The sequence below is a fragment of the Lontra canadensis genome, unplaced genomic scaffold (genome assembly GCF_010015895.1).
Source record: "Lontra canadensis isolate GAN:19392208 unplaced genomic scaffold, GSC_riverotter_1.0 scaffold4, whole genome shotgun sequence".
Taxonomy (NCBI): domain Eukaryota; kingdom Metazoa; phylum Chordata; class Mammalia; order Carnivora; family Mustelidae; genus Lontra; species Lontra canadensis.
In genome coordinates this window covers 34,084,890-34,097,083 of record NW_022630998.1, presented here as the reverse complement: position 1 = coordinate 34,097,083, position 12,194 = coordinate 34,084,890, and the positions used below count along the sequence as shown (strand labels likewise).

Below are 12,194 nucleotides of genomic sequence, written 5' to 3'. Positions count from 1 at the left end.
TTGTTTCCTTGATTTCTTTTTGTGATAGATTGTTGTTAGTATATGGAAACACAATGGATCTTTGTATATTGACTTTGTATCCTGCAATTTTACTGAATTCATTTACTCTAACATTTTTCTGTGAAGTCTTAAGGGTTTTCTATATACAAAATCATGTCATCCACAGATAGTTTTATTTCTTCCTTTCCAGTTTGGGTATCTTTATTTCTTTTTCTTGTCCTCTTGGTTTGGATAAGACTTCCAGCAATGTTTTGGATAAGAATGGTGAGAGTGGCATCCTTATCTTGTTCTTGAACTTAGAGGGAAAGCTTTCAGCTTTTCACTACTGAGTATGGTGTTAGCTGTGGGCTTGTCATGTATCACCTTGTCATCTTATTACCTTTATTGTAGAGGGTATGTTCCCTCTATACTTACTTTGTTGAGAGTTTTTCTCATAAAAGAATATCAAATTTTGTGAAATGTTTTTCTGTATCTATTGAAATGATCATATGATTTTTATCCTTCATTTTGTTAATATGGTATATGAGATTGATTTGTGGCGGTTGAACCATCTTTGCATCCCTGGAATAAATCTTACTTCATCATGGTATATGATTCTTTTAATGTATTGTTAAATTTGGTTTCCTAGTATTTTTTGATGACTTTTGCATTTATGTTTATCAGGGATATTGTCCTGTGATTTTCTTTTCTTGTGGTGTCCTTATCTAAGATTCATTAGGGTAATGCTGGCCTCATAAAATGAATTTGGAATCATTCTCTCCTTTTCAGTTTTTGTTTTCATTTTCTTTTTCTTTTTCTTTTTCTCTTTCTTTCTTTCTTTCTTTTTTTTCTGAAGAATTTGAGAATGATCAGTATTAATTCTTTGAATGTTAGGTAGAATTCACCCATAAAGCCATCTTGTCCTACGCTTTGATTTGTTGGTGGTTTTGATCACTGATGCACTTTCCTTACTAGTAATTAGTCTATTCAGATTCTCTGTTTTTTTTTCATGATTCAGTCTTAGAAGGTTGTATGTCACGGAATTTATCCATTTCTTCTAGGTTGTCCATTTTATCTGCATATAATTGTTTATAATAGTCTCTTAACATCTTTGTATTTCTGAGGTTATCTTTGTAAAGTCTTCCAATTTTATGTATTTGAGCCCTCTTTTTTTCTCGATAAGTCTAGCTAAAGGTTTGTCAATTTACATTTGTATTTTGAAAGAACCAGTTCTTAGTTCCTTTGATCTTTTCTCTTTTTAGTCTCTGTTTCATTTATATCTTCCCTTATTATTTTTTCCTCCTTCTACCCTTGGGCTTTGTTTTATTCTTCTTTTTCTAGTTCCTTGAGGTATGAAATCAGATAGTTTGAGATTTTTTTGTTACTTAAGGTAGGCCTATATTACTATGAACCTCTCTCAGAACTTTTTTTGCTGCATCACATACATTTTGGTGTATTGTGTTTGCATTTTTATCTCAGTATATTTTTTATTTCTCTTTTGATTTTTTATTGACCCATTGGTTATTCACAATTCACAATGTTTAATCTCCACACTTTTGTGAATTTTCAGTTTTATTCTTGTAATTGGTTTCTAGTTTCATATCATAGTGGTTGGAAAAGATGCTTGATATGAATTGTTCTCTTAAATTTATTAAGAATTGTTTTTTGTAACCTTACATATGATCTGTCCTGGAGAATGTTTCATGTGCGCTTGAGAAAAATGTGTTTTCTGCTGCTTTTGGATGGAATGCTCTGTATATATCTAGTAAGTCCATCTGGTCTAATGTATCATTCAAGGCCAGTGTTTAATGATTTTCTGTCTGGATGATCTATTCATTGAATGTCCTCCTGTAATGTCCTGCTATTATTATATTGCATATATTGTTTTGTCTCTCTTTTCCTTTAGATCTGTTAGTAATTTGCTTTTGTATTTAGATGCTTGTGTGTTGGGTGTATAAACATTTTTAAATATTATGTCCTCTTGTTGGATTGACCCATTTATCATTATGTAATGCCCTCCTTTGTCTTTTTTTAGTGTCTTTATTTTAACGTCTATCCTGTCTCATGTATTATTATGCCAGTTTTCTTTTGGTTATTTTTACATGGGAGATATTTTTATACCTTCACTTTCAGTCTGTGTGTGTCCTTACATCTGAAGTGAATCTCTTGTAGACAGCATAAAATTGGGTTTTGTTTTTTTATTCCAACATTCAGCCACTCTTAAATCTTTTGATTAAAGAATTCAGTCCATTTACATTCAAATTAATTATTGGTATTTATATACTTATTGCCATTTTGCTAATTGTTTTTAGTTCTTACTGTTATTCCATGAAGTTCTGATTTTCAGGTTTATGTGTTAATAATTTATCAGGGAATGTACTGTTTAAGTTTGGGACTTTTTGTTCTTTCTCTAGGACAAATTGTTGGGTCAAAGCGTAGGCATTTTTTTTTTTTTTTTTAAGTAAACTGTACCCCTGGTGTGGGGCTTGAACTTGAAACTCTAAGATCTAGTCACATGCTCTACCAACTGAGCCCACCAGGTGTCCAAAACAACCATATTTTTAAAGACCTTTGATGTACACTGCCAGATTGTTCCAGAAAATTTTATCAATTTATGCCCCATCCATGTTGTCTGAAATGGCTTCTCTATCCACACTCTGCAAATATTGCATGTTCCTTTTCTAAAGGAACATGTTTGCCATCGTTAGGTTTTGACAATTAATCGGGTTTGTTTTCTTAGATTCTGGTGTCCCATAGATGATGGGCTAAGTCAACCCTAACCTTTTTATCTTTTTGGTTTTGCTAAATAGGAGTGACCACATATACTGCATCCACAGAGAAATCTTTCTCTTCCTGAAAGCACTAAGTTAAAGATGATTAGGATGGAAAAAGAAATGGTGGTCTCAGGTAGCCAATCCATTGAGCCTCTCTTGGTAAATTTAGATTGGTTTTAACAACAACTTATGTTATTCTTTGTAAGTTTTTAGCACAACTCTTAATCTGTGAGAGTAAATGACAGTCTGGGCAGACAGAACATTCTCTTTAATTTTCTTCCAGTAACTTTCACTTAATGAGAACTTTATACCAGAGAGTGTACTAACTGCTTTAATATCTCACTTAATCCTCACACCAAACCTATGCTGTAATTTCTTTTATGGGCCCCATTTTTATAAATGATTAGAACATTATCCCAGTCATTCAGTGAACGGTGGTGAAGGAGCAGCTAGACCCATGTCCTCTGACTCCTGCTACATATGGGGCTGCCTCTGCCCCATCATATCCATGGTATCACTTCTCTCCAACTCTGTTCCCTTTCCATCTTTCCACATTCATATCCAAAATTCATATCCATAATTCATATCTAACCTTTAGGGACAGTGGACCCTAGGAAAAAAATCAGTACCCAAGGAAAAAAAGTACAGTTTGTATTTGAAGTCTCTACACCAAGGCCTAGCTCTACAGCATGTGGGTGAGTACCTGCCATGCCATTACCAAATAGTCTTTGGCATTTTTGTGTATGTTTGGAGAAACTTTAGTTGAAGTCAAATCTTTATTAGGTTAACTATTAGGTTAAAAAAGTAGGCTTTTTAGCTAATAAGAGCTGCTTATCCTGGATGAGAGATTATTCATAGTAAAATAATAATTATCCAGTCATCGTCTGTTTAACCACAGTCATATATCCTAACCTGATGACTTTTTAGTGGCACTTCCAGGATTGAGTGAGTTGAGACAGGGTGTCACCATCAAAGGTAGGAAAAATGAGGTCTTTCTCTGAAAGGGAGGAAAGAGCAGTTTTCATCCGTAGTCCTCTTACGGTGTGTGGTCTTTTTGGAGTTGTACATAGAAGTTATTCTAAGATTTAACTACGCAGACTTCATGGGTGTTGCCCCAGGATTTGTATTGGCCTTTTCATCATGTTCAGTTTAGGTACAAGGAAACTACCACTATTTGAGAGTATTTGAGACTTGGGTGTCAGACCTGTCTTTGAGCCTTGACTTTGCCACTTACTAGCTTTTTAATCTAGGGCAAATTCAGTTTAGTTTGGTTACTTGAGTAGCAACTTATCTGTAACATGAGGATAGTTTTCTGTTCATTGGGTTTTGATGAATAAATGAATTAAGTGCTTAACACAGTATGTGCACAGAGAAAATACACAGTAATTAAGAACTCTTTCTGTCGTGCATACTGATGACTTCCACATCTTTTTGTCTAACCTGGTCTTCTCTCCACAGTATATTCTAGGTTGCACACATGACTTCTGGCAGCCTAAGCTGAACCTTTCCACCTTTATACTGTTTCTGCTCCTCTTTGATTTCTGATGTTGGGGTGATATCATCACTTTCCACCCAGTCTGCCCAAGCTAAATACCTGGGAATCATTCTGGATTCTTTGTTCTCTTTTCCTTCCCTCCCACCCTCAATAACACCCCTCCCCCCCCCCCCCACCCCCCCCCCCCCACCCCCACTTCTAACTAGTCACCAAACTGTCCATTCTTTTTCCACAGCATCTCTAATTCATCTCATGGTCTTCACCATCGCCTGCCTTAATTCAAGCTTTCTTCTCTTGAGAATGTCCTAGTGGTTTCCCCCAGAGGCACTTGGTTGACTGCCTGCCTTGTAGGTGTTAGATTTTTCAGGATATCTGACTATATAAAGCCAAAAAGCTGCTAATATCTACATGTTACTTGATTGGCTTTTCCTTCCCATGTGGTTTTACTGCTTCCTTTTACTTATTTATGCTTTTATCGACATCCTGTGTACCTCAGCTTAAAGACTTATCTTGCAGAACTCTCCATGGTGAAGAAGAAGCTGCAAGAAGAAGATAGTAGTAGGGACAGCAGCTAAATGGCCTCAGCCCAATGATTAAGCTGCTTGATAGGGACTCTGAAAGAAAAGACAATTACTGGTTCTTGCTGCTTTGAAGAGTAGGCTACATGTTGGTTTTGATGCCATTATTCTTTAGTGTTTGAGAGTTGAAAAGGTAGTGAATTAATGGAAACTACTGAAATAACCCACTTAAAATACATGTCCAATTTTTCAATAGTCAAGACTGTTAAGTCATTGTATGTTAAGGAAAGACTAAGGAGAGCTAGGAGTAAGTTGAATGCAGTGTTCCAGGGAAGATGAATCATGGCAAGTTGATCCAGTAGCAGAATTGCCAAGTAAAAACTAGGGATGAAATGGGAAGCACATGTGAGGGTTCTCTAGCCTCTGCTGACATGTAAAGCCAGGGTCCCTTCTCTTTTGGTTTAAAGATGTGATAGCTGAAAAAGCAAGTGAAAATTTCCGATTTTGCTTGGACTACCTATATCGTAATTCTTTCAGAAACTTTTTCTTTTGGGATTTGGATAATTTTGTCAGCTTTTAGTTTTTGTTTCTATTAGAAACTTAGCAGGTGTCAGGTAGCTTTAGAAGACAAAGCATAAAAGTAGTTTCAGCGGTTACAGGCCCTTGAAAGAGGCATTTTTGTTTATTCTGTCAGGTAAGTGCTTCATGGGATATGCAGAGTTGAACAAGAGTTTACGAGAAGTGTTATTAGTGTTCTCTTTGAGTGTCTAAAGTAGAATTCTGCTTCTCAATGAGGCTTTCTATGGGGAGGATTACCTTCAGGAAAGGTGGATGTGCACCTGCCCCACAGTTGGCTTTTAATTTCGGTATTTTTGTTGGAAGAGATTGTGCCCTTAGCTGACTTTTTTCTTTGTCACTATTATACATATTCCTTTGAAAAGTGTTTTTAATACTTGGAAACATTTTCATAGTTCTTAAATTTACTGCAAAATTAAGATATTTGTATAATATTTGACAGTTCCTCCCTCCCCATTTTATGTTGATGCTTCTCCAAGAAAGAAATAGGTACTTGAAGTTAAAGCTAACCTTATGATATATAGATACAGATATATAACTAATGAATGGAATAGTTAAAATACCTGAACATTTCCCCCATCGTTAATATTATATATAAGTGTTTAACATAAAAGTTGACTTTTAGGTGTTTTCTTGAGAAAATTAATGTAATTCTGTTGAAACCAATATACTTAGACTTGAAAAAATCAGAATGAGTTTCCAAAATCTGGTTTAATTCCAATCTGGGGAGGGGAGGGCATTGTGAAATACATATGCACAGGAACCTAATCAATGCTAGACAAACAATGTATTTAGTTTACAATATAATAGGATAACCATAAATTTGAAGGCTCAAATTGAGTCCATTAGCGGTACATACAGTTTTCCATTTGGCTCAAGTGGCTACTGAATATCAAGTGATGCTGAGTTCCTCCAAAGCACCTAATGACCCCCCCGGCCTTGGAAGGAGTTTCACCACAGTCTCAGAAGAAATCCCAGTCATAAAGGCCTTTAACTCTTTTGGCCCTTGGGAGTCACTGCTGCCCAAATACAAATGCAGGCCAGGGATTTCTCGTGGCCACAAGTTATTGCACAGAGAGGTCTGTTCTAAGCCAGACTCTTATGGCGAAGAAGGTGTGAGATCAGCCCTTAAATAGTGGTCTAGCATTAACGTGGTCTATCAAAGCATGTTAAGAAAAAGCTCCTTAGTGATTATGTACCAGCTACTAGTTTTGCACTAACAGAAAAGGCAATGTGGCAGCTTCACATTTCACATGAAAGACTAGCATTAACTGGGCCTGGTGCTGGCTTAATTTTCACATAAATCTAGTGATTATTTTAATTTAGACCCAGGAATCAATGATTTCATACCAGTCTTGTCTTCACATCGGTTTGTGTAGCATTTAAATTGTTATGGGTTAATGACTAGGCCATGAAGGCAAAAATGTTTAACTCTCCTTTGCCAAAACAGAAACAATCCCTGTTCTGACTCCTGTCCAGTTTCCCAAAAAACAAAACATACATACACCTGTTATTGCACATCTTTCACACAGACTTGTGTATGTATAATATACATATATATATTTTAAATATGCTACACATAAAAAAAGGCTATGGCACTTTACATGTTTAACAAAGATCATTACACCACAGATGTTTGAAAACTATACAAAAATCCTTACACAATGTAACAATTGTTGAATTAGCACACAGGTTTAAAAGAAATCCACAGAATCCAAGGCAAGTATCTCTGCCTTCTTGGAGTTCATTGAGAAGCCCAGCCCATCACAAAACTTTAAGCGCAGATGCAGGCAAAAATAAATAAGACTTTTCTGGTAGTAGTAATGGTCCAGGTGTATTAAATTTTTGGATTGAGGTGATTAGGTGATTGATATTTATTAGGGAAATGTGGTTCAACAATCCAATTATTTAACCTATGTCTAATACATTCCTCATATTCAGTGGTTTTTAAAGAGCTATAGAGTTTTGGTGTAGACTAGCACGATTTTAAGGTTTCATTTTTCCCAAAGCCTGGCTAACGGATGGAAGGTTTAAAAGGTCCAACATTAGTTCTTACTCTGTCTCTGCTACAGAAATTCCATCTCTGCTCTGCTTTTAATTCAGTCAGTGTTTAAGTACTTTGTAGTGGTTTGGGGTGATGCGTGTACATGTGCTTTGTTGTCTGTAGCATTCGGATTAATGAGATAAAAACACTGCCGGGTGAATTCCTTCTGGCCAAGAGAAGTAACGTTTTCACTTGTGACCACTGTTTTATCAGGTGTTCTGGAGCTACACCACCACCTTAGCCAAAGAGCAGTCTGGGAGTAAAGATGATGGCCATTCTCAGAAGGTTCTCAGGGCTTAGGACTTTAACTTGTCTGTGAAAAGGGAGTTAGAGAACCCATTTCCTAACACTGATTTTGGAGCCAATCTGCTGATAAAAGGAATCCCCCTTGGCTGCTGTTTTTTGGAATGAAAATCATTGCTAAAGGTTAAAAAGTAGTGACTTTGGGCACTGGAAGTTGGTTAGAGCATAAAAATACACAGCAGGGATAGGAACCCTGTCCTTCGGCTTCCATACCCTATTTCTGTGTGGTGTTAGGATTAATGTTTCCTGAGCCCTTACAGTAGGCTGCTATAAGGCTATTTACTCCTCTTTTCAAAACAAAACAGAACAAGGTTGTAGGACTTAAATCTTGCTTATTCTGAACTTCGGTCTAAGAATGGTGAACCAATTAAGGCCTGGTTCTACACCACCACCCCTCCTGCCCTTAGCTCTTAATCTGTGTGATAAGATGGTTTGTGGTATAGGCCAAAGGCCAGAAGGGAATAAAACTTCAGTTGCCCCATTCCATCTACACATAAAGCAACTGTTTGTTTTGCACCAAGGCATGGTTTTAGACTCAGCCTGGATATGATTCACTATGGGCAGTGTTGTAAAATCTGAATCTGGTTTCTGTGCCTGGTGGCCCTTAGCATACAATACCTTACCCAAAGAAGGTACTAAGTCATTATTTGTTAAGCTTTTAACACACAGCAAGCTCTCAGGGAATAGATTCACAAGCCCAAATAGTCCAGTACTTTTAATTCTTCCAGAAATCTCAGGGGTCCACTCCACTTGCTTACACTATGTAAGGAGTGTTTCTATATCATTCTGCAATTCTGAAGCTCTGGGTAATACCAGCTAGGTTCTTGCCACTGAGATCATTCCAAAGTACATTTGAGGTGGTGGCTAATACCATTTTTCTGAATCAATTTTACTGGCAATTCATAGAAACTAGATTTTAAGTTTCTGAATCCCTTTTAATAGTGGTGTTCCATTCTTTTTGTAAAGAGGCATAGGCAGGTGCTAGGCACTCTTGTTTTTGCATTAAATTTCTACTCTGTACTTCTCTGGGTATGAAGGTTTGATGCAACTCACCTACTGAAGTAATTTAATGCTGCAGTCTGCTTTCAGAAATAGCACTAGTAACTGGAGAAACTTAACTCCCATGACTAGCTCCTTTTTTTCCTGCAAAGAAGGTCATTCTGCACTGCTGGGGTTTAAATATAACTGACTACCACATGGTTACCAAACAGTGGGAGAAGGTCTCCCCACAAGTGCTGAGATTCTGGTAAGTTCTCCCAGTGAACATCTGAATGAGCCACAGTTGGCTTGGAGACCTCTGTTCCTGGAATGAGGAAACAGGGTGAGGCTTCCTTTTGGCAGTCAAAGCTCGATCCTAACCCTAGGAGAAAAACACAGGATCTCCTTTAGACAAGGAGACTGGACCAGTACTGGTGCTAGCCTGACTGCTGGGCAGTGCAATGAATTTGTCTTCCCTAGCAGGATTTTTGACTTTCATTCCCATGATCATATCGGTCCTTATTCTTCCCTTACTCAGATTTCTAAAATCTTGGAGAGACGTTCAGTCAGTCCAACCCTACCCCGGAATTCAGCCTAGAGCACGTTCCACAATGGGATTCCACACTGACCTGCTGACCCCTCTGGTCATATTATGCCCTCGAGCACATAAGCTATCCCCCGTAAGTATGCAATCTTCATTTTAGTCTCAGAAGAACAACTAGGAGGAGACCAAAACTCCAACCCCAAAACCTCATTCTGAGGCAGGGATGCTTACAGACATGCACCCTGGTGGCAGAAATACATCTCAGAATAAACTGCACATGTAGCTCTGGCCTCCTGTTACCAGACGAACTGCTGCCTTGATGGTTTAGATCATTCTCCTTTATGAGCCCGGGAGAAGATAGAGTCGGACAGACTTGTCAGCTGTGTGTCAGGGTTCGTGCAGTAGTTTCATATTCCACCTCTGAGAGTTTGAACTGCGGCCCTTGAGTGCAATCACTTAGCTGGACGTTGCCCCGCACTGGTCCTGTTAAGGCTTGGGGCCATGGAATGTAGGCTTTGGTAGATAAAGGCTAGTTCTTCACCTGACTCAGACGATGAAACCAGAGGAGCACTGTTTCACAAGGTTACCCAGGATGAAAATGGCATGTCGGTCTCTTCCAAACTAAAGGAGGCAGATAAGATTTTTCCCCTCTTCGATTTCTTCCTGTACTTTGTCACTGGAGGTTGCAATTTCTGCTTGGGCGGAGAAGACAGCACAGATGAAGGTGAGGACTGTGCCCCCGATGGCAGTATAAAAGGCCCAGCCCAAGGAGCAGTCTCCGGGCTTATAGGCTGACGCATAGTGTCCACAGTAGCCTACGGCCTTTGGGCAGCCCCAGCCGGCCGGGTAGAGTATCAGACCCAGGATCAGGAACAAACCTGTGAGGCAGGAGAGAAAACAGGTGAAACCCCCTGGCTTTACGGTATACAGCGAGTAACCGGAGAGGCTGGAACTGCTCCTCCTCCTTCCCCCGCCCTGGGCAGCGGCATCTGTGGGGTAGGAGCATCAGGGACTGTCCCATGCAACTAATCTGACCCAATCAAGAAATGGCCATCATTTTCATAGTGGTATATCTAGCCTCTTTGGTGGCGGTTGGAATGTGAATCCATTAATAGTCTGTCTTCTAGAAAAGCAAATTAAACCTGTTACTATTTCTTCCCACAAAACTCTTATCACAGTGATCATTTCCCTTTTGGTCTAAGGCAGAGGCTGGCAAACTAAGGCCCCCACAAGTGAAATGTGGACCGGGCTCTATAAAGTTGTTTTTCTTTTAAGATTTTATTTGAGAGCAAGCAAATGAGCACAAGCTTGGCAGGGGGCAGCGGAGCGGGGGTGGGAGAGGGAGAAGCAGGCTCCCCACTGAGCAGGGTGCCCGAAGAGGGGCTCAATCCCAGGACCCTGGGATCATGACCTGAGCCAAAGGCAGATGCTTAACCGACTGAGCCATGCATGTGCCCCTCTAAATAAATTTTTATTGAGATGTACCCCGTGCCCATATGTTTATGGACTTTGCCTATGGCTGCTTTTGTGCTGGAACAGCTGTAAGAGGATGGCTTATATTTTATGTGGCAGGAGAAAATGACACCTAATATAAATCAAGATTGCTAACTTATTACCCCCCCACAAAAGCTGTTTTTTTAGATACCTTGAAGCAGCAATTCTATCCTCCTAATTTAATCATGGTTCTAAATTCTCTCTTTTCCCACCTTTACTGAAGTTCTCCAGGTTTTACCACACCAAAGCTTCAAAGTTATTTACAGGCACGCTCCCACAAAAAGAACATGACTGAACCTGTGGTAGTATTAGGCTTGAAGGATGATCCAGGACAGGGTTTCAGTCCACAGATCACAGCTCTCTTCATCTTACAATGGCATCTTCTTGCCAGGCCTGGCAGTTCAGATCTGATTTTGGATCTGATTTTCCCTACTTCCCAAATTGCCTTAAGGAACTTTCTAGAAAGGGATGGAATATAGGAAGTGGTTCATATATTCACTGTCTGAAGAAGAGTGCTTCCAAAAAGAAGTCTTTCTAACCCTGTAATCCTTTATTTCTGCACAGGTCAGAGAGCTGGGCAGCAGGTAGGGAAATGCACTCCAGGGTCAGAAGTGAAAGGACAGCTGACTGAGGCATCCCAGAGGGGTGCTGTTAGAAATGACTGGGAGCATGGAGCTAATTCCCCCAAGAATTAGACTCCCAGTGGAGAATGTGTTGGTACTCTAGAATATGCAAGGTTTCAGCAGACTTGCTAAGAGAGGGTTGGTTAGTAGTTAAGAGCTCTGAGGTAAGGAATCCAAGCTCTTGCCATTTATGAAGTGGGTGACCTTAGGAAAGTTTCTTAACTTGTCTGGGTATGATTCTTCACCTGTAAAACTGGCTACTCCTTAACTCCTAAAATGGTTATGGATATTAAAGTGTGTAAAAACATATATAGTTTGTAACAGTAACAGCCATAACAAAACTGGAACATAGACTAGCAACTGGTAATAGGTTAAAGCCTTTGGCAGACCACTCCCGTATATAAACACAAGCAGTTTAAAGTTTACCATTTATGAGTAAGCATATCAGGTCTGTTTTAAGGGTATATTTTGAAAGGTGTAATAATTTGGGGAGAGGGGAGAACCCAAGCTACAATTTAATATCCTTGGAAAAATAAACTCTTCTCCATCTGAACATATCTTACTCAGCTGGGGAGATCTAAATCTACTCAGCTAATTCTTCTGTATTTCTAAGGCATATGATAAAGCTTAATTAATTCCCATCTCCTTCCCTAGGAAACCTCACCCAACCGAGGTAAATGGCCCTTTGGTAGTCTCCGCCCTCGGGTCCTCAGTTACCACCCTGGAAACAGCAAGGTAGCATCCCTGGGACTTCTGGAAGGATTCAGAGGCACTCTCTAGCTCACTGCCTCTCCTGCCAAGCTCTGGTGCCTGTCCCAGTCAAGGGAGCATTAGCTGTCTGTCCCTTTAAAAGCCCAGAGTGTTGG

The 12,194-nt window shown here is 39.3% G+C and overlaps 1 protein-coding gene across 5 annotated transcripts in view; it reads right to left on the bottom strand.

Moving 5' to 3' along the window:
• Positions 1–7,605: 7,605 nt before the first annotated feature.
• Positions 7,606–12,194, bottom strand: part of LHFPL2 (LHFPL tetraspan subfamily member 2) — a 153,898-nt gene continuing 149,309 nt past the window's right edge. For all 5 annotated transcript variants that reach the window (XM_032847883.1, XM_032847877.1, XM_032847870.1 and 2 more), the window contains one exon: positions 7,606–10,089. In XM_032847883.1, coding sequence (XP_032703774.1) covers positions 9,833–10,089 — 257 coding nt within the window. In that variant the 3' untranslated portion in view covers positions 7,606–9,832. The remainder of the gene's footprint in view (positions 10,090–12,194) is intronic.